This window comes from Chamaea fasciata, unplaced genomic scaffold (genome assembly GCF_029207755.1).
Source record: "Chamaea fasciata isolate MVZ Bird 193981 ecotype frontalis unplaced genomic scaffold, bChaFas1.0.hap1 SCAF_29, whole genome shotgun sequence".
Classification (NCBI taxonomy): Eukaryota; Metazoa; Chordata; class Aves; order Passeriformes; family Sylviidae; genus Chamaea; species Chamaea fasciata.
The window spans coordinates 3704433-3727070 of NW_027094114.1; the positions used below are offsets into that span (position 1 = coordinate 3704433).

General features: G+C 53.5%; 2 protein-coding genes across 2 annotated transcripts; both read left to right on the forward strand.

Moving 5' to 3' along the window:
* Nucleotides 1-3916: 3916 nt before the first annotated feature.
* LOC136302522 (histone H3-like centromeric protein A) lies at nucleotides 3917-7063 on the forward strand. The gene is made up of 4 exons (XM_066205993.1): nucleotides 3917-3992; nucleotides 4539-4630; nucleotides 5786-5863; nucleotides 6496-7063. Exons 1-4 carry the CDS (start codon nucleotides 3917-3919, stop codon nucleotides 6628-6630), a joined length of 381 nt encoding a protein of 126 aa, XP_066062090.1. The 3' UTR covers nucleotides 6631-7063.
* An 11640-nt stretch (nucleotides 7064-18703) lies between these two features.
* On the forward strand, nucleotides 18704-21922 carry LOC136302515 (toll-like receptor 13). The gene has a single exon (XM_066205986.1). It carries the CDS (start codon nucleotides 18704-18706, stop codon nucleotides 21920-21922), a length of 3219 nt encoding a protein of 1072 aa, XP_066062083.1.
* Nucleotides 21923-22638: the final 716 nt, after the last annotated feature.

Consider the following 22638-nt stretch of genomic DNA (forward strand, 5'->3'; position numbering starts at 1 on the left):
TAATTTGGTGGGGGGGGTGTCCCCAACCCAATCCCGTGCAGAGGGGCCCAGATCCCTGGGTAGGGGAATGTGGGAAGGGGAATGTGTATCCCCTGTCCCATCAGTGGGGCCCCAAAAATGAAGTGGAGGAAGGATGCTCTTGCCCCATCCTGTTTGCCACACTTTTGGGGCCCTCCCCTGCATTCAGGGTGTTCCCTCCCTCTATTTTTTGTATCCCAGAGGAACACAAGACCACTAGAGGGATGTCCCAGCTGGCCACGAAGAGTCCTGGCACCTCCTGCCACAGGGCACAAACACTGGGGGATGGGGGTTAGGGTGGGAACATGGGGAACACACGCAATACTGGGGACACATGGGAGACATGAGGACATTGTGGCATATGTGGAGGGACAGATGGGACATGAGGGACCTTGTGGACATATGTACATGAGGGAGATGAGGGGACATGGGGACACAGGGTGGCAGTACTGTGTCTATGGGGAGGGGCGGTGTTGGAAATTATGTAACTTCTAAAATTTTTAACTACCTTTAGTCAGGGGTTTTGTTCATCTTTGCCCAGGGGGAAAGGAACTTTCTTTTCAAAAGACTGTTTGCTGAGCAAGGCCTGATGAGCTTGATGTTTCAATGGACTGGTAGCTGCCAGAGGATGCTCAAGAGATAAATGACCATCAATGCCTGAACATCCTTCCTGGTGTGTCAGAGACACCTGGTCTGGGAAAAGATCGGTAAGAGAACAAAGAACAAGGACCTAATTAGCATTGGAGGCAAAGTGATCAATAACCAATAGGAAACCAAATACAAAGAACTGTGTAACTTGTGGCCAATGAAAATTGCACCAATGAATTTTTCTGGGTTTTGACTGTTTAAGTATGTGAAAAATCTAGTAAACAGCTGTGTGTGATGGAATGGTTTTCTCTGCACAACCCAAGCAATATATGGATGAAATTATTTTCAGAATAAAGTAATGCCTTAATTCTCTAATACTAAAAATGTTGTTGGAGACTCTTTGTTTTTCCCGCAGTTTTGGTGACAGCAGGACAGTGCCTCCATGTTCCTCCATATCCCCCCACATCACCTGTGTGTCCTTTTTCCTCCAGATGGGTTTTATGGACAGCTGCAACCCTCAACTGATCCCCACTGGCCACAAGGAGGCACTGGGAGCTACTGGGACCGTGCTGGGAGCAACTGGAGGATGCTGGAACCATGGTGGGGGTACTGGGATCACAACTGGCGTAACTAGGATCATACAGGGAACGACTGGAACCGTGCTGGATAGTGACAGGGAGTAAGGAGAATCATACTGGGGGTGAATGGGAGCAACTGGGATCATGCTGGTATCATAGTGGGAATGACTAGGATCATACAGGGAATGACTAGAACCATACTGGAGGTGAAGGGGAGCCACTGAGATCAGGGCCAGAAGGATCCAGCAAACTCCAGGCCTTGGTGCTGGGACAGGCCTGGAACAGATTCCCTGGGGGGAGCCCATGGCACGGACAGGAAAACCAGGGCATTGGGAACCGCCAGGGCTTAGGAAAGGCAGGTCCTGCCTGACTCACCTGATTTGCTGTCCCCACGTGGCCCAAGTGGATGTTGGACATGTATGGGTGTGTCTGCCTGAAGCTCAGCAAAGCCTTTGGCACTGCCTCCACCTCCCTGCCTCTCCTGGAGCACCTGCAGCTCCTGGCTGGGACAGGTGCCTCTCACTGGGAACACCTGGCTGGTGGCCAGGCCAAGGAGGGGTGGGAATGGGGCCACAGCCAGCTGGGGCTGGGTACTGCTGGGATTCCCCAGGGCTCAATGTTGGGGCTGGTCCTGTTCAACATCTTCATCTGTGACTTGGACAAGGGGATTGAGGGCACACTCAGGAAGTTCACAGATCACACCAACTTGGGTGGAAGTGTGCATCTGCTGAAGAACAGGAAGCTCTGCAGAGGGATCAGGACAGGCTGCACTGATGGGCCAAGAATAATGGTGTAAGAGTCGAAAAAGCCAAGTGCTGGGTCACAACAACCCCATGGAATGCTCCAGGCTGGGAAAGGAATGGCTTGAGAGCTGCTCAACAGGAAGGAATTTGGGACTGCTGGTTGGCAGCCAGCTGGATTTGAGCCAGTGTGTGCCCAGGTGGGCAAGAAGGCCAGTGGCATCTGGCCTGGATCAGGAATGGTGTGGCCACCAGGACCAGGGCAGTGATTGGAGGCCCCACCTTGAGTCCTGTGGGCCCAGTTCTGACCCCTCACTGCAAGAGAGACATTGAGCGGCTGGAGCGTGTCCAGGGAAGGGAATGGAGCTGGTGAAGGGCCTGGAGCACCAGGAGCGGCTGAGGGAGCTGTGGGGGCTCAGCCTGGAGAAAAGGAGACTCAGGGGAGACCTTCTGGCTCTGCACAACTCCCTGACAGGAGGCGACAGCCAGGCGAGGTTAGGCTCTGCTTCCAGGAAAAAAGGGACAGGACAAGAGGAAATGGCCTGAAGCTGTGCCAGGGGAGGTTCGGGTTGGACATCAGGAAGAATTTCTTCAAAGAAAAGGTTGTCAGGCATTGAAATGGGCTGCCAAGGGAGGTGGTGGAGGCCCCATCCCTGGAGGAGTTCAAGTAACAACTAGACACGGCATTCAGCGTGATGGTCGAGTCATAAGGTAGAAGGTGGTCAGATGTTGGACTCAGTCTTGGAGGGATTTTCCAGCCTCAGTGATTCCGTGAAATGGGTGTGTGGTGGCCCACTGGAAGGACTGGGAGGAACTGTAGGATTCAGGGGGACAACTGGGATGACTAGTGTTAGAAACTGGGAGGTTCAATGGTGTCAAATGGGGATGTGATGGCCCGCTGGGAGAACTGAGGGGCAGCTAGGTGACCTGGGTGAACAGCTAGGGGCAACTGGAAGGCCTGATGGGGTCAAATGAGGGGTGGGGTGGCCCACTGGGAAAACTGGGGGTAAACCGGCAGGTCTGTGAGGCAATGTCCTGAAGAGACCCCAAAGCCCACATGGGTCACCGTAGCTTCACTAACCCCCCAATCTGCTTCTCCCAGTGGATTTCATGGACAGTTGTAACCCTTGACTGACCCCTACTGGTTACTGGGAGGCACAGGGAGCTACTGGGACCATGTTTGGAGCCAACTGAAGACACACTGGGAGCAAATGGAAGATGCTGGAACCATGTTGGAGGTACTAGGACCACAAGTGGGGCAACTAGAATCATACAGGGAACAACTGGAATCATGCTGGGTTCGTACTGGCAATGTCTGTAACCACACTGGGGGCAACCAGTATCATTCTGGGAGTGACTGGGATCATAGTGGGATCATTCTAGTAGGGACAGGAATTGATTTGGACCATTGGGGATGTGACAGGGATCATACTGGGAGCCGTTCTGTTCATACTGGACTCACACTGGGAGTGACTGGAAGGCACTAGAATCATATGGTGGGGGACTGGCATCACACTGGGATCATTCTGGGAGTAACTGGAACCACGTGGATAACCGGGAGCAACGGGAACTACACTGGGAGTGACTGGGATCACACTGGGACGATAACCGAGACTCCGCTGAGAGCGCCAAGGCGCGAGGTGCCCGGGGCGGGGCCATGCAGATTTATGCTAATGAGCCCACGGCTGCCGCGGCACCATCGAGTCGCGGCGCCCGGCGGGGCAGAGCGGTGGCGCGCCCCGATTGGCGCGTGGGAGGAAGTGACGTCAGGAGCGGCGCGGCGTGGCGCGGCGGGAGATTTGAACGGCGCGGTGGATCCCGAGCGTGAGGTCCCGGGCGGGGAGCGGGAGGACTCGGGGGGCCCCGGGGGTGGCGTGGGGGGCCCCGGACACTGGGGTCCGCCCTGACCCCCCCTTCCCCCTCCGCCTGGTCCCCTCCAGCCCTGCCGGACGCCTGGAATCGCCCTGACCCCGCGGTGGACTCGGCTGCGCCATGCCCCGCCCCAAGCCCACCCCAAGACGGCGCGGCCGCCCCGCAAGCCCCCCACCGCCCCGGCCGCGGGCACGCAGTGAGTGAGGGGACGAGGACTCCCCTTATAGACACCCCCTCTGGACCTCCCACGTCGAGGCCCCTTTTAGACCCCCCTCCAGAGCTCTTATGGACCCCACTATAGAGCTCCCCTTATAAACCCTCCCCCGCCCCCCACCTGTACCCTATATACCTGTATACCTGTGCCCTATATACCCCTGCCATCACCCATAGTCACCCCACACTCCCTCTCCCCTATAGCTCCCTATACCCTGTGCCCTATAACCCCCGTACTCCCTGCCTCCTGTAGCTCCCCTGTATCGGCCATCACTGTAGCTCCCTATAGATCCCTCATGCACGCAATGTCCCCCCAGACCTTAGAGATCCCTTATAACCCCCCCAGCTTTCCCCTGTCCCCCCGGCCCTCATAGCCCCCACTCCTTAGATCCCCTATAGGCCCCTGTGTCCTCTCAGGCCCTTTAGATCTCCTATACCCCCCATGTTCCCTCAGAGCCCCCCATCTGTGCCCCCCAGGCCAAATAGATCCCCTAAAGCCCGTACAGACTCCCATCCAATGCTCCCCCAGGGCGCCGCCCGGGTCAGGGAGCACTGCAGGAGATCCGCAGGTACCAGAGCAGCACCTGCCTGCTGCTGCGCCCCGGCCCCTTCGCCTGCCTGGTGAGAACCCCCCACATCCCAAAATGAACACTCCTGCACCCCAAAATCCCCGGACACCCCAATTTCCCTGATGGAACCTCCCCAGCACCCCCCATGGACTCCCAAACTTCCCTGGGACCACACAGATCATCTCAGATACCCATAAAATCTACTTGGGGACCCCCAAACCCCTCCAGGACCCCCCCAAATCTACCTCAGGACCTCCAGCATTCTCTGGTATCTCTCAAACCACTCTGGATCCCTTCTCCTGGGATCCCCAAATCCATCTCAGGACACCCTAGATCAACCCTCTTGGGCTCTGCAACCTCTCCCAGAACCTTCCAATCCACCCTGGGATCCTTCAGCTCCCCACAGGACTCCCCCAAATACCCACTGGGACCCTTCAAAAAAATTTTAAGACCAAAATCCAAGCCCCAAATCTACCCTGGGACCCCTGAAATCCAACCTGGAACCCTCCAGTCTCCCCTTCGGCCCCATCCCAAACACCCATTGGGACCTTCCAACCCCCTCCAGACCCACCAAGTCACCCCCCAGAAACCCAAATCACTCCCTGGGACTTCTCAGGACCACGCCCTTCCCCCAGGGTCCCCCCTCAACTCTGTTCCAACCCTCCCCATGTCCTTGTCCTCCCCATCCTTGTGACATGGTGGGCCTGTCCTCCCCCAACATCCTTGCATATCTCCCAATGTCCTTCTGTGGTTCTAGACATCCTTGTGTCCCGTAACCTTCAGAGGCTGCATGGGTTGGGTGTTCCCTGTGCCCCGCCCCCTGTGCTGGCACTGTCCCCCCTGTCCCATCGGGGTGTCCCCTCCCCAGGAGAGTGTCCACATGTTCCCATGGCCAAGGGTATTCCCAAGATGTTCCCAGAGTGGTGTGTCCCCCCTGCCTCCCACCTGGGGTCTCTGCAGGGTGTCCCCATCATGATGGGGACATCCCTCCTCCCCCACTCCCCAGTGTATCCCCAGATGTTCCTGTCCCCAGCATTCCTGCCCCTGGAATGTCCCCAAGACAGTGTCTCCATGTCACCAGGGTGGTGGCCCCAGCCCGGGTTATCCCCAATGCCCCCACATCCCCTCCATATTGTCCTGATGTCCCTCCACTCCCTGTGACCCCGATGCCCCCATGTACCCCCTCCACATCCCCTCCCTGCTGCAGGTGCAGGAGCTCTGCCTGCTCTTCACCCGCGGGGTGGATTACCACTGGCAGCGCATGGCCCTGCTGGCCCTGCAGGAGGTAGGGGTTGGGGGGCTCAGGCGTGCTGGAGGGGGGGGGGGTCACAGAGGGGCTGGAGGGGTTCTATGGTTGCTCTGGGGGTGTCCAGGGGGCTTAGGGGGGTGGGGAAGGGGGCTGAGGGGGATCTCATGGGTGGTGAAAAGGTTTCCATGAGGACTGGGGTTCTGTGGATGCTTGCAGGGGGGTCTGTGGGTGCTGGGGGTTCTCTGGGGGACTGGGGAGGTCCAGGAAGGTCTCTTTGGGTGCTTGGATGGGGCTGAGAGGTTTGTTGGGGGGAGCTGAGGGGGAGTCTATGGGGGTCTCCATGGGCTGGGGGAGGTCAATGGGTTCTGGACAGGATTTCATGGATGTTGAGAGGGTCCCTGGGAGACCTCTGGGTGCTGGGGTGGGGGTGTCCCTTATTTTTGGGTTCTGTTGGGGAATGGGGATGGGTCACTGGGTGTTGGTCCCCCATCACACGTTTACAGGCACACATTTACAGGTTTCAGTACCCCCAGTCGCCCGTGGGTGGGTTTGGAAGGACCCTGACCCCTGGGGGTGTGTTTTGGGGGGTTGCTGCCCCCAGGGGGTGCTGTGAGGGTTGGGGTATGCTGGGGGGTTTTGCAGACCCCCCCTCAGGTTTTGGGACACAGGCAGCAGAGGCCTTCCTTGTGCGGCTGCTGGAAGACGGATACCTGTGCTCGCTGCACGCCCGCCGAGTCACCCTGTTCCCCAAAGACCTGCAGCTGGCCCGGCGCCTGCGCGGGCTGGAGCAGGGGGGCATCTGAATGGGACCCTCCTGAGCCCCTGCAGAGACCCAACCCCCCAGAGCCCTGTACTGGGACCCCCACCCTGGAGCTCTCTCCTGACAATCTCACACCCTAAACTTACTGGGACCTCCTATGGGACCCTCCAAGCCCCCCAAACCTCAGGGACCCCAAATATCCCCCCTAAAATCCCAGCCCCGCCCCCACCCACCTGGTTTGGGATACCCCCTGTTTTGGGGTCCTCTCAGCCCTCTTTTTCCCCAGACGTGCTGGTGCTGAGTTTGCTGGGGAATATTTTTGTTACTGAACCTTCAAATAAAGTTAACTCAAATTGTGGACAGGATGGAAAATTGCTTTGACTAAACCCCACTCTCTAATGACCCTATAAGCAGCAGTACATCTGATGATGAGGAAATCACATTACAAACCCTATTTAAAGATAAAACCTTCGATGATAGTCAGGGTCTGTGTGGAAAGCACTAAAAGTAAAAAGGATTTTTAGGAGCTGAAAAAGCAGGCCTCAAGCAGAAAAAGCTGAGAACTCAGCATCTGCTGCAACTGAAAAGTTTGAAATTAGAATCTAAGATACAGTAGTAGAGCAAACAAGGACATGGGAAACAAAAGCTGAGTTTCTAGGTTTGGCTTGAATAAATCTTAGCACTGCAGAAAATGTATGCCTGACTAGATAGTAGAAGGTCTTAAGCTTAGTAAGGGTATTGTGAATTTTTAATAGAAAAGCATACAAGCAAGCATTGTTCAAAGCAGGTGTACATGTGCTATAATTGATTGGCTAAACTGTCTGTAAGCTTTAGCAGTAGACTATTGGCTGAAAAGTTTTTAAGATGCTCTGTAACAAAGAAATTTGTGGCTGCTGCAGGCAGGCAGTGAGCTGTTGCTTTTTCCCAATTGTCTCTACCCCTGTAATGAGACTGACGCTTCACTAAAGATTGAGAACAGCTACCCCAGCAGTCCCATCCCATTCCTGCCTTCGCCAACACACATCTGAAAAATGTTACTAAAACAGTGTGGTACAGCAGCCAAGATAGCAACTTTCAGGGAAAGTATAGCAGACTTACATGGGAATTGGAAACTGGTTATGTTTGGAGAGTACCTCTGACAGGGGTGATTGAATCATTTGTCTGAGGCAGAGGCCCATGGCTTCTGGGGGCCAGAAGTATTTTTAATGGTGGGTGACTAGAGAAAACTGTGGTTTTTAACTCAGAGTACTGCCTATTGGGCAGGAGGTTGGATCCATTAGAGAGGCGTGATTTGCTTAGGATCAAGACCCCAGCCATAGATCACAGGACAGAGAGTGTACAGAAGGCAGCATGTTTGCAACTAATGAAAGACGGATGTTCCAGGACAGCCCTCACCTACATCACTGGTTATCCAAGTGTGTGGCTCCCATGGTTAGAGTTTTGCTGGACATGATAAAACACTGTGGCAGAATTACAGGGTCACTTAAGGCAAGTGTTGACCCCAAGAGAGGAAGACAAAGGGAAAAGACCTTTAATATGGGGAGAGAGATCATAGGGGCTAATTAGCTATGGCAGAAGGATGGGTTTCACTGATTGATTAGTAAACAGAACACAATCAGGAGATTGGAATCACAGCAAGGAAGCAGACTGCCCAAAAGGGGGCAGCAGGGTCCCAGTGCTCGATGGAATGCAGTGTAAGCGAAAGGCTTGCAGAAAGGAATTTCTCAGGAAGTGATAAATTATCCACTGCTTCTCTGGAGAATGTAGTGCCTGGAATGGAGTACGTGGGGAAAAGGAAAGTTGCATTCCTTTGCCACAGGCAGGATAAAGATGTTGATGTGGGAGTTGGAACTTCTGAGAGACCTATCATTACTGTGGCCCCACAGGCCAATGTTAACTGGAGTCTTAAAAACAACTTTCACCACCCTCAGTAAGTGAGCTGGGGGGTGGTGGCTGCAAACATTTAAGGAGGCTCACCAAAAATAAAACTGACACAGAAAATGAGGTATCAAAGTCATCACTGGCTTCTGAGATGGAGACAGGAGAAAAAACTGAGAATCCAAGTTGATAAACTTATAACTGAGAAAGATCATCTTAGGAACCTATTTGCTTCAGCAGAGTGTAAAGAAAGACAATTTTTTGAGAATTTGAATAGGGAAAATTATAGAACAGAGAAACAAGATCTGAGAGATGAAATAGTATGAAAGCAGCTGAATTATCTGCTACTGAGAACAGCTGCAGAAACAGTTTCAGGAAGAAAAGATGAAAACTGAAAGAAAAGGCAAATGTGATGCTAAAGCAAGCTACCAATTCACCCTGTATTGTACAGAGTTCGTTCAGGTGGCTGATTTGCAAAAGCATTCCAGGCACAAACCAAGTGAGACTGAAATCCAACAAGTGGAATCCTATCAATACATATGTACTAATGATCCATACATCCAGATTCCAGTTGGTTCTTGTCAACAATTAATTACATTTCTAATAGATACAGGAGCACAACACTCAGTGCTAATGAAGCTGGATGCCAAGAAGCTGGGTGTATGACCCAGATGCCAAGAGTGATAATCACTGAAGTAAATGGAGCAAATGTTATCTGCCAAGTTGCTAAGGTTAATTTATGGCTCCTGGATGAGAAGTGGATATTGGCTACTTGCTTTCCAATCAAAGATCACAATGACAATATTTGGGGTTTTGATGTTCTGAATGATCAAATCTGTTGTCTGCCTTATGGCAGTGAGTCAATGTTAATGTCTGAACATTAGCCTGAACCCTAAAAGGAGTCCAGAGACTGTGCTGACTCCACGTGGCACCTGCACTCCCTGATCCAAGGACTGCTAGTGTATCCCAGTGCTGGATTTTTGCTGCAGGGAGAAGTGGAATTTCTAAGTTCTGGCCAATTTGGCCTCAGTAAAAGCTGAAGTACCCAATACTGCAAACCTGACAGCCACAATATAAGGACCTGTGTGCTTGGACATTGATGGAGTGGTGATAGATTTAGAGAAAAAAGGTACTATCACTCAGTCACACTCCTATCTCTCCTGTCTGAGAAAGTGGCCAGTGATCATTTTAACACACTCGTCTCATAGATGTTTGCCAGTGTTTAGCCAATGTTTGCTGTTGGCATTGCCATTATGTCACAGATGACAAAATATTCTGAGTTGAAAGGGACCCACAAGGATTATCAAGTCCAGCTGTTAAGTAAATGGGCCATACAGAGACTGAACCAATAACTGTGGTGTTATGAGCACCATGTTCAGACCAACTGAGCCAGTCTCAGGGTCTGGCTCATGAAAGAGCCAAACAGACAGTTGTGGCTTATGGTTTGTTACAGGCAGTTGAATGCCAATACCACATCTACAATCACTGCTGTACTAAACTTTGCGGAACTGATAACTCAAATTAGGAGAGCAACCTACCCATGGAGGGCAACTCAAATTGCAGGAGACCCCCCTGAAAACATGGGAAGCAGCAACAGTGGTGGGCAAGCACTTCATAGAGTAGAAGTTGAGATTCCTCCTGAGGAATGTCAAGGCCTAACATCATGAAAGACCAAAGAAATATTCACTATTCAACTCAACTGCATTTAAAGAGATGGAACAGAGATTCTGAGTGGGAAAAAAGACTTTCGTCATTAGTCTGAATGATTACACAACTTGAGCCACTAAGGGGTAATCTGTCCAGGGTAACACTGCAGAAATTCATCCTGCTTTTTCCTTCCAGGAATGGTATCAGTAATGATTCCAGCACACCCCCACTGAAGATCAAGTTAACCATCGAAGGACAACTTATCCTTCTTGCAGAAGCAATCACTGCCAGCAGGAACCAAATTTGGTTCACACATTAACAAGCTGAACCTACAGGGTGGAGTCACTTCTTTTATTTAAGCTAATAAGTATGGTAACTTAGTACATGCATTCTACATCACAAATGCTTTTCAGATGTAAGTGCAATTAATTGAATATGTCCAGGGATTTTATCCATTACCCAAATTAGATAACTCTTCCAATATTATGTCCAAGGATTGCTCCCACCAAAAAGGTGCCATGATAGAGAGTTCTTGGTTGGCCTTTACCTCCCCTGCGCAGCCTCTCATCAGTACTGCAAACACGGGGGCTACATGCTTTCCTTTCTATTGAAAAGAACTCTCATTTTCATCCAGGAGCTTATCATTCAAATGTGAATACCACCTCTGATATTACATATGCCCAAGGATTAATCTCATACAAAAGCTACCAGGTCAGAAAGCTTTCATTGATCTTTACCACCCTAGGGCAGCCTCTAGCCACTGCACCTAAACCACTGGGGCTACATGCTTTCCTTCCCATGGTAAAGCACTCTCATTTTCTTTCAGGAGCTCTGTCCATTGGAGGTAAAAGCCAGCAAGACCTGTCTGTCCACATTTTGTATGAGAGCAATCCTTGGATATATTCAGTACTGGAGGTGGTATCCAAATTTCAGTGGTGAGCTCCTTAAAGATGATTGAATCACTTTTACAGGGGAAGGAAAACACCTAGACCCAGGGTTCAAAGTGCAGATTACATGCTGCCCCAGCGAGGTAGAGTCCAGCAACAGTTTTCTGGCCTGACACATATTGTGTGGGAGCAATCCTTGGATATATTTAATGTTGGAATGTTGTATCCAAAGTAAGGTGGTGGACTCCTGAGGAGGATTAAAGTGCTTTTCCATGGGAAGGAAAGGACATAACCCACTGTTTCTTGTGCAGATATGCTTCCCAGGGGAGGTAAAGACCACGAAGACATTTCGGCCCTGGATCATTTTGTGTTAGATAATCATTGTATGTATTCCATATTGGAGTGTGGCTCCAAATGCTGCAACTGTGCTCCTGAACATTATGTGTTTGCCTACCTTTCCTTGGGAAGGCAAACACATAATCCTGCTGCTGATGTTCAGATGACTGCAAAGTGAAGGTAAACTACAGCAACAACTTTCTGTTCTCACATTTTTTGTGTGGGAGCAATCCTTACACATTCAGTATTGGAGCTTGAATCCAAATGTCAGAAGTCAGGCCCTGAATGACAGTACCTTACTTAGAAAAGTGAAACTCCCAGTCCTAGTGTTGGTGCTGCAGATGATTATTTGCCCAGCAGACAGACATGCCAGCAAGACCTTTCTGTCGTGGAGCCTTTGTTTGGGAGCAATCCTTGGACATACTCAGTATTGGAGGTGGTACACAAAACTGTGTATTTGACCCCTGAAATGGAATGACACTTCTTTTACATGGGAAGGAAACCAGCTAGCCACAGATTATAAAGTGGAAAGGGGGGGGAAATGCCAGCAAGACTTTTCTGCCCCAGTCTGTTTGATGTGAGAGCAGTCCCTTGATTGAATACTGAAACTCAGCTCCAAACGCCAGAAGTAGGTTCTTCAGTATGAATCAGTGCCTATTCTTGTAAAGGGAAACACCATGTCTGACTGACAGTACAGTAGATGATCATCTGCCAGGTGGAGGTGAAGGCCAGCAAAATGTTTTTGTCCTGAAACACTGTGACTAGTGATTTATTTTCCAAGGAAAAGCAGTGTCATTCCATTTCAGGAGCACATATGAGAAATTTGGAAACCACCTCTAGTAATGAATATGTCCAAGGATTGCTCCAATAGAATAGGTGCCTGGAGAGGTAAGTCTTGCTTGCCTTTTCCTTTCCTGGGCAGACAATCATCTGCAGCACCAACAGTAGGACTAGGTGTTTCTCCTCCCAAGGAAACGTTCTTTCATTCCCTCTCTGAGCCTAACCTCCTAAATTTGGTGCCAAGCTCAAAATCTGGATCCATCCAAGGACTGCTCCCACACAAAATATTCCAGGACAGAAAGGTCTTTACCTCCCCTGGGCAGCCTTTCATCTGCCCCTGAAACACTGGTTACCTGAGGCATCATGGGCCCACTGAGCCAGAAATAACTCACCTTTGTGTGGCCAGTCCAGACCCGAGACACTTTAATCCTGGCAGCCCCATCCCCGTGTCCGTTGTTGTGCTGCCCTTCAGTGCCCGACTCTTGGGTGCTTGAGCATCCACAGGAGGGACTTTCACAGCCAACTTCTCCCATGGCCAGTGATGTCTTGCCCCAGTCCAGCAGCTCAGATGGATTTCCCTGCACTGTCAGTTGTCCTTTTTCCATTGTTCCAGCCACCCCACAGAGCATTTGCCACCATCCATGAGTAAGTACAGAGGCAGAGTGTTGGCCACTTCTCTCATTCAGCCATATCCAAAGCCAGCTAGATGGCTTTAAATGCTTTAGGCTCTGTAACCTGACTGCATCCACCTTGTCCTTCAGTGGCTTCTACAAGTTGTCATGTAGGACTCCATACAGCAGCTTTCCACTTTTGATGCATCCCTACAATATGGCAGTGTAGTAGTTTGAAGGCAAAACAAATGAGAGGCTCCAAGTCAGAGATACAATTTAATAGGAAAAAAAGGAAAGAAAGTAAAATAAAATAGATGCAATAATACAAAAGACCACTGACAGAGTCAGAATACAACCTGAGCGTAGTGATGGAAGCAGTCCAGATGAGGTGGTCTTCCTGAAGCAGTGATCCTGTAGAAAGGTCTGGTAGCTCGGGTCCTCTGGGAATCCAGTGGGTAAGCGCCCCTCTGGTGTTCAGAGTCTCAGCTTATATCCAGGCTGGAATGCTTGGTTTCTCCCTCTGGGCGGAGCATCTCACAATGGGATGGTGAGTCATGTGATAAGGCCTGATGGGCCCATTAACAGGAGGTAGTCCAGGAGGGGGTTATCTGTCAGCTGTGCAGCAAAGGTGCTGATGGGCCCATTAACAGAAGATAAGCCAGAGTGGAGGAGGCAGGGAGCACTGCCTCACCTGGTTTCAACAGTTCATGAAGATGGTGACAGAATATACTTCAACCCAGGACAGGCAGGAACCATCAGTAAAGAGAGAGTGACGCTTTTAATTTTCTGGTAGCTGGGGCCTCCTTAGCATGTGCCACCTTCACCTCTTCCTCTGCTAATGATAATTGAAAGTTTTGCCTCTGGGCGAGTTTGTAATGACTTCCAAGATCCCTTCTTCAAAATACTACAGTGCCAGGAAAGCCTGTGTTTCCTTCCTGTGGGTCAATGGGGATATGGCTACTATTTTGTTAGCCACATCCACTGGAATCTGACAATGTCCATTTTGCTATTTTACTTCTAAAAACCGAATTTCCTGGGAAGGTCACTTAATGTTACTCTGTTTTATGGCATAACTAGACTTCAGGAGGATCAGGATTATCTTCTCCCCTTTCTCAAAAGCTTCCTCTGCTGTGGTACCACTTTTCTGCCTTGGACTCCCATTCAACTGAAGTTCTAACATGCCCAGCATGGCAGCACTCCGTGATGGTGTGGCTTCATTCACTCTCAGTCCACTGTCAGTGTCTACTGTCCATGGGACTCAGGCAGGGGCCATGCAGGGCTATTGAAGGGTTAGCGAGTCTTGCTGAGCACGCCCAGTTGTCCAGATCATGGATCAGCTCATGAACGGGGTCCTGAAGTCCAGTGTCATGTTGCCAATAGGACACTGTTGTACCTGCTGTTCTTCAACCCTCAGCAGTCCCACAGCAGAAGGGTCCTCTGAAAGACAAAGCAAAGGATTCAGCTATCTGAATTTCTTCTGTCTCCACAGCAGCTCTCCCAAAGCCCAGTGATGTTGTTTTGGGTCCCTGAAATACCTCTTCTGAGGTGATCTATGCCAAGGATACACGGAGCCTCAAGGCCACTGACAATGGAGTTTTTCTGCCACTCATGCCCAGTCAGGAGCACTTCAGCTTCCAGTATAGTCCCTGTTGGGATCCCCCTGTCACCCCAGAAACAGAGATGGATTCTGCCCTTGCATGATGGCATCAGGGTACATTGTGCACCAGTGTGGCCTTGTGCTCCTGTGGCTCTGCTGTGCCAGGCCATGGATCCACACAGTCCAATAGACCCCACTGTCCTTCTCCCACACCTGGCTGGAGCCAGGGCCCGTCTGGCTCTGATCACGGTACTCGTTGCTCGCTTCTTGTCAATAGGAGCTGGAGGTCCTTTCCAGAGGGTCAGAAGTAACATCAGCCCTTCAATTCTGCCTGAGGACTTGCCCAGTGGAAATGGAGCGGCATTTTTCCTTGAAGAGTTTTCTGCCTGGGAGACCCTTGTGAGACCTCTGTGAGACCCTTGTGTCAGAGACCTCAGATGCCCTCCAGCTACTGCCCTGGACTCACCACAGGGCATAAGCCCCAGGAAGGGAAGGTAGAAGTAGCAGTACTCAAGGACAATGGTGACTGTGATGGCAATGGCATCACAGAACCAGCTGAATGCCCTGAACTGCAGCACAATGAGCTTGTGCCCAGCAGGTGACTTGTATGCTAAACCACCTGACCAGGGTCAAAAAACTGCCTCTCTCCCAAAGATAAATCTCACAAAGCCAAACACAATCCAAATACTCCATAACCCTCAAAATACCCCCCATATTCCTCAAATACAGCTGGGCACAGGTGTTGGAGTATGAACCCCCCTGGGCCAAATCCACACAGGCCCAGGAGTGCCCAGAAATATGAGGACTGAATTAGAACCTTCAGAGAAACTAAAATACATAAATCCACACAGACACGAAGTAGAAATGCAAGTTTAGTTTTTAATAAATAGAGGATTTTAAGTGCCTGTATTAGCTAGTAAGAGAAGCCCTAAAGCCTAGTTTATAATTCAGTAAGATTGCCTTTTGCAAAGTTAGTTAAATTCTAGTCATAACAAAAATAATGAAGCCTTGCTGAAAATTCCTAGATGGAACAGATAGAATTATATATGTAGAATTTGTGTAAGAATTTGCATTTGCCTTTGCATATCAATCTTAACTTAGGATTGGCCCAACAAGACTATAGAAAATTTGTGTAAGTACCTAATTGGCTAAAAATTTTGGCTAAAAATAGAATAAAAATGCACTACTTTGAGAACCCACACACAAGACGCATGAAAACACCAATGCCACTGTTGTTGCTACTGCTGCAACTGCTACTGATAAGATGGGACACGGACTACTGAGGCCTCTGCTGCTGCTGTGGCCACAGCTTCTGCTTGGGACTTAGAAACTTCATATTAGAAGGTTTCTTCATACTGCTACAGACTCTAGTAACTTTGCCTTCATAGGACTGATTTAATGATGCAATAAAGGACTTCTTTTGCAACTATCCAGCTTCTAGTTTTCAATGAGGGTGTGCAAACCTCTCGATACACAGGGGTCTCACCTGAACCTCACAATTATAAACCACTTGATGGGGGTCAAAGAACTGCCTCTGCATCCCAAAATACTCCCCAAATACCCATATACCCTCTCCAAACTGCACAAATACAGGTGGGTGTGGGGGGGTCTCACCTAGGTCTTGGAGTTTAGCAGGGTGATGTGGGTGATGCTGTACAGGGTCATGTACACAGAGAGCTGGATGGAACTCCCCAGTCTGATGTGGCCCCTGAGAGGACCAATGCTGTGGGTGCCCCATAAAGACTATCTTGTGTATTCCCACAAAGACCCCCAAACCTACCCCACAGACCCCCCCCAAACGCTCTGTAGGGACCCCTGACTGCCCCACAGTGACAGACAGCCACCTCCCCATACCCCCTCTGGTACCTGTGATGGAAAAGCACTTGCCCAGCAGGATGAGCATGACGAGGAAAATGAGGAAGCTGACAAGGGGGGAGGAGAGGAGCAGCTGGCATGGGGAGGACTGGGCACCCCCCTCCTTCAAACCCCCCACACAAGGGTCTATGCACCCTCATACCTCCTGTACTCCCCCAAGCCCCTCATCACCTCCCATGACTTTGAAGTGCTCCTGTCCATCCCCAAAACCCCTATACTTCGCTGTGAAAGCCCCCCCAAACCCACCCAGAACCCCCAGCTCCAGCAATTTTCAATATACCCCTTGGACTTTGACCCCTCCCAACCTCTGAAGACCCCCCAAATCCCAACATAACTTCCCCAGACCCCGATGCTCGCCAGCCCCCGCAGCTGCCCCCAGCCCCCACAAACCTGCCCATAGCCCCCAAGCTCCCCCTCCACGCTCCATGCTGGCAGCCACCATGAGCATCTTGTAGATGGTGTGAAGCAGCTGCCACCCCTAGACTAGGGCTGGGGGGATGAGTACAAGACATCTCAAAGCATCGCCTCCTGCCAGGCCCCCTCAAAGCTTAGATTTCCCCCCAGCAGCTCACTGATGTAGAAGGTGAGGATGATGATGAAGATGAGGAGGAAGGTGATGTCTGTCTCCAGGATGCCTGGGAAAGGTGGGGGGTGGGGTGAGAAGGGGTTCACCCCATGAGGTCCCCAGTATCCACCAGGGTCTATCCACAGAGGTCCCCTGCATTACAGCCCCACCATCAACCCCCATGTACCCCCAGCCCCTTCAGCTTCCTCAGACCTCAATAACCTCCAATATATCCCCCAATACTGATGCACCCCAATCCTTCCAACCCCCCCAAACCCCAAAAAAGCCCTCCAAACCCTTTTACATCCCCATCTCAATGCACCCAAATTGCTGCAGCCCCCCAGACCACAATACACGCCCAGACCCTGATGTACACCAATCCCTTCGGTCCCTCCAGACCCTGCAGAGCCCCATAACCCCCAATATACCCTCCGATCTCGCTGTGCGCCACTCCCCCTCCCACTGCCCTTCCAGCGCCCGCCTCCGCACCGAACCCATCAGTCGAGAAGTGCCCCGTCGGGAAGGAATCCCCCTCGGTCAGCGCCATCTCGTACTCCAGCTCCAGCCCATCGCCCTGGGGGTGTCGGGGGCCTCCCAGGGGGCAGGTGGGGGGTACTCTCCCCGCTTTTGCTGAGGGCTACGCACCACCAGCGCTCATGCACGGAGCGGGAGCTGCGGCCGCTGCACAGCACAGTCCTTGCAGGCGCCCCCCCACCCCCCCATAATTCCCCCATCCCCCGATGCACCCCGGTCCCTGCAGCTCTCCCAAATGCCCTGAGCCCCCAGACCCAAACACACCCCCGATCCTGACGCCCCGTCACTCTCCAGCTCCCACGCTCCTCACAGGGCCCGCCCCGAGCCCTGGCCCCGCCCCCAGACCCTGACGCCACAGGGACCACGATCCCATAGGCCACGCCCCTGACGCGGGCCGCATCCATTCCCAAGCCAGGCCACGCCCCCCGCGTCCCGTCGGGACCGCGGCTCTGTCCCGTTACAGCCCAGCACAGCCCCGTGCTGGCACCCAGTACAGTCCAGTTTAACTCAGTACAACCCTGCAGAGCCCAGTATAGACTAATATAGTCCACTATAGCCCAGTATAAAAGAGTATAACCCATTACAGCCCAGTATTTCCCACAAAGGAACCAAAACCAGGTGTTTCAGTCTGAGGAAGGGGAAGAGGAACAAAGAGCAGCACGTGGCAGGAGGGGGATGGTGTGGATAGGGGGGATGGGGTGGGGAGCAGAGGCTTGGGTGTCCCAGGGACCCCCCAGACTCCGGGGGGCTGCACTGGGGGGATGACCCAGCTATGTGCCCTCGTACCCCTGCCAGCCCCCCGAAGACCCTGAAATCTGTCCAGGCAGGGGCGTCCCCCACCCACGTCACAGGGAGGTGGGTGGGGCAGTGGTGACAAAAAGCGATACCCCAAACTTCCCTTTTCTAACCCCAAAATCACCCAAAGCGGAGGCAGTGGCACGGTTGGAACTTGATGGGGAGCGGGGGGTTCCCAAAATCCCTGGGGACTGGGGAGCGAGGGGTCCTTGGGGGCTGTGGATGTTCTTTGGTGCTGAAGGAGATCCCTGGGCCCTGATGGGGATCCCTGGAGTGTGTGTGTGGGTCCCTGGGATGTGGATGAGGAGTCCTTGGACCCTGAGTGGGGATCCTGTTGTTCTGGTGGGGGTCTCTGGGGTGTGGATGAGGGGTCCCTGAGCCCTGAGTGGGGGCCCTGGGGTTCTGATGATCTCTGAGGTGTGGATGAGGGAGTGGGGTCTTTGCGATAGTAGTGGCGTCCCTGGGTTGCGAGGGGATCCCCTAGGGTGGTGGGGGGAATCCCTGAGCCCCAAGTGTGGTCCCTGGGCCTCGAGGGGGATCTGTGGTACCAAGGACATGCCTCATCCCACTCTCTCCCCACTGCATCCAGGATCTCCCCAGGGTGTGTCAAGATGTGCACCCCACTGCTGGTGACGCTGGTGACGCTGGTGACACTGCTGATGGTGCCTTCAGGGGTCTCTCCCTATGGCTTCCGCAACTGCATCCAGGCACCATGGGACCCTGGGCTGTTCCGCTGCATCCAGCGCTTCCTGAGCACCGTGGGGGCTGCAGTGGACGACCTCCCCTCCAATGCCACATCCCTCAACTTCTCTGTCAACGTCTTGCGCCAGGTGCCCCCTGGTGCCTTTGCCCACCTGCCACGGCTCTACACCCTTGATCTGACCCACAACCAACTGCAACACCTGGCCCCAAGGGCTTTCTGGGGGTTGTCAGCACTGGCCCACCTAGACCTGGCCCACAACAACATGTCAGTGCTGGCCACAGATGTGTTCACTGGGCTTGGCAACCTGAGCACACTGCGGCTGGACCACAACCCACTACAGGAGGTGGCCCCCAGGGCTTTCTGGCCACTGGCCACACTTAGCACGCTCTCACTGCGGGGTGGCCGGCTCAGCGCACTGGAGCCCGTCGCCATGGCTGTGCAGAATCTGACACGTCTGGACCTGCTCGACCTGTGTGGCAACATGCTGTCAACATTGGGCCCAGGGCTGCCACCCACGCTGAGGGTCCTGCGCCTCTGCAACAACTCCCTGGGTGCTCTTTCAGGGGCCACCTCTGGGGTGATGCCCCCAGGGCTGCATGTGCTTGACCTGTCCTACAACAACATCTCAGACCCTGCGCCGCTTGCTCACCTGTGTCTGCACAACCTGACACACCTGCACCTGGCTGGGAACTCACTGGACGTGGTGCAGCTGCTGCACGTGGCTGGAGTCTCCCTGCGCCATGTGGATGTGTCAGGGCTACAGATGGGCACAAGGGACTTGACATACCTGTGCAAGCAGCTGACAGGATTACCGCTGCAGAGGCTGCGGCTGCAGCGCTTGCAGTTTAAAAAAATGCCCCAGGGGGCTCTGACTCATTGTCCGGTGCTGGGTGCCCTGGACGTGTCTGGCAACCGGCTGCGGCATTTGGGCTGCATAGGGCGGCTGCTGAACCAGAAGCAGCAGGCAGCACTGGGTGAGCTGGTGGCTGAGCATAATTTGCTGCAGTGGCTGCCATCATGCCGCGGGACCCCAGTTCTGCACCAGCTGCAGAATATGTCCCTGCGCTTCAACCGCACCCTAGTGGCTTGTGCGGGTGCCTTTGACAATGCACCAGCACTGCGGCAGCTGCGGCTGGATGTGAACGGGCTGGCACGGCTGGACCGTGCAGCGCTGCGTGGACTCCGCAACCTGCAACACCTGCGCCTTGACAACAACCTGCTCACCGACCTCCTGCCCGGCTCCTTTGCCGACCTGCACCAGCTGGAAGACCTCAACCTGCGCAACAACCGTGTGGCCGTGCTCTTCCCTGGTGCCTTCAAGGGGCTTGACCGCCTGCAGATCCTTGACCTGGGTGGGAACAACCTGCGGCACTTGGCAGCCAGGGCATTCCAGGGCCTCTCACAGCTTCGCCGGCTTTACCTGGACCGCAATAGGCTGCTGGAGGTGAGAGCAGCCACATTCCGGCCGGTGCAGGTAACACTGGGTGTACTGGACCTGCGCGCCAATGCACTGCGCTACCTGAGCCGACACCTGCGGCAGCAGCCGCCTTTCCGCTACCTACATAACCTCTACGACCTGAAGCTACAGGCGCAGCAGCCATACGGGATGCGTGTGGTCCCGCAACGCTTCTTCCAGGGCCTCAGTGCCTTGCGCTCGCTCTACCTGTCACAGAACTCGCTCTTGGCCATCCCCGCTGACGCCTTTGATGACCTGGCACAGCTGAAGTACCTGACCCTGGCTGACAGCAATGGCGGGATGGGCCACCTGCCCGCTGGCATCTTCAAGAACCTGAGCCAACTGCACAGCCTGAACCTGGAGAGTGCAGGACTGCGCAGTCTTGGCCCTGAGGTCTTCGGGAACCTGACGCAACTGAAGGAGCTGCGCCTGGCCAAGAATGAGCTGCGTGCACTGGATGTGACTCTGGCCACACACCTCCCCACCCTGCACTACCTGGACCTGCGCAAGTGCCCACTGAGTTGCAGCTGTGCCAATGCCTGGCTGCCTGCCTGGCTGGTGCGTGGGCCCGTGCAGGTGGTCTACCTGTATAACTACACCTGTGGTGAGATGGGTGGGACCTCCACATACCTGCACTGCTTTGACACACATGTGTGCTACCTGGACATGGGGCGGTACCTGTTTGCAGGGACAGCACCGGCTGTGCTGCTGCTGCTGCTGCTGCCACTACTGCACCACCGCGGGTACTGGCGGTTGCGCTACCAACTGTTCCTGCTGCGTGCGTGGGCACGTGGGCGCTGGCGGCGGGAGCAGCGGCGCTACACCTACAATACCTTTGTGTCCTACAACTCTGGGAATGAGCAGTGGGTGCTGGAGGAGCTGGTGCCTGAGCTAGAGCGTGGAGCCCTGCGGCTCTGCCTGCACCACCGTGACTTTCACCCTGGCCCCGCCATAGTGGACAACATCGTGGATGCTGTGTACAACAGCCGGCACACAGTGTGTGTTGTGAGCCGTGGATACCTGCGCAGCGAGTGGTGCTCACTGGAGATCCAGATGGCCAGCTATCGCCTCTTTGATGAGCTGCGTGATGTCCTTGTCCTCATCTTCCTCGAGGACATCCCTGAGGCCGAGCTCTCGGCCTTCCACCGCATGCGCCGTGTGCTGCTGCGGCGCACACACCTGCGCTGGCCCCCTGAGCCCCCTGCACGGCCCCTCTTCTGGGCAAAGCTCAGGTGTGCCCTGAGTGGGGGGGAGGAGGAGGAGGAGGAGGACAGGGAGAGAGGGGGCAGGGAGGAAGGGTGCCCTGGCACAACTGAGACCCCTGGGCAAGTTCTCCCTCATGAAAACAACCCTCTGCCCCCAAATCACTGTTTTTTATCTGGGGAAGGTGCCCTGTGGAGTGGGGATGATGACAGCAAGGAGGAAGAGGAGAAGGAGGAGAGGAAGATGGGGGGCAGGGAGGGAGGCTTCCCTGACAGCACTGGGACCCCTGTGGAGATTACCCCTCAGAAAAGCAAATTTCTACCCCAAAATCACCGGCTTTTCTCTTGGGAATGTGCTCTGCACAGTGGGGATGAAGGTAACAAGAAGGAGGAGGAGGAGGAAGAGGAAGAAGAGGAGAAGGCAGGGGAGGGGAAGAAAAGTTGTGGGGATCGAGAGCAGTTGCTCTAGAGCAATCTCACCCTGGTGTAATGGGGATCCCCAGGGACATTCCCAATCAAAAAAAAAGTGGTTTTATCCCAAAATCTCTAGTTATGGTCTCAGAAATGTGCAATTGGGATGATGGTAATGAGGAAAAGGGAAAGGAGGAGGAGGAAAAGAGGAGGGCAAATGGACCTCAATGTTCAGATGCAGCAAATGCTTCATCACTCAGTTCCTTTTCCCGGCACGTGGGAGCTGCAGCTCTTGCACATCTGGCTCTTCCTAGGCACATGCTGCTGTAGCTCAATTGGCTGCTTCTGCCCATAGCGGCACCCCCACGGCTGGGGAATTCCAGCGGCATAAAGAGGCACCCATCAATCCATCTCACCACGCACCCTCCTGTCCCCCAACTCAGCAGCTCCCGAGCCCCGGGCACGTCCCTGCCTTGCTCCCCCCTGATCCTTACCAGCAGCAGGATGCACCTGGCTTGACTGGCGAGCCGGAGTGTGCTGCAGTTGACCAGGCCGGCCAGCGCCGCGGGCTCATGACCGCGATCACGGGGCCATGGCAGCTGCCCAGGGAACTCCTTCCGTAAGCGCATCAGCTGCTGCCCCGGAGCAGGATGTGGCTCTGCCTGCTCTGTCTTGAGAGACCGAAGCTCTGCTCTCAACCCTGGGGCGCTCGAGGTTGTCCCTCCCAGGCCAGTCCCCAGACAGCCAGACGCCGGCAGTGACAGGCAAGGAACA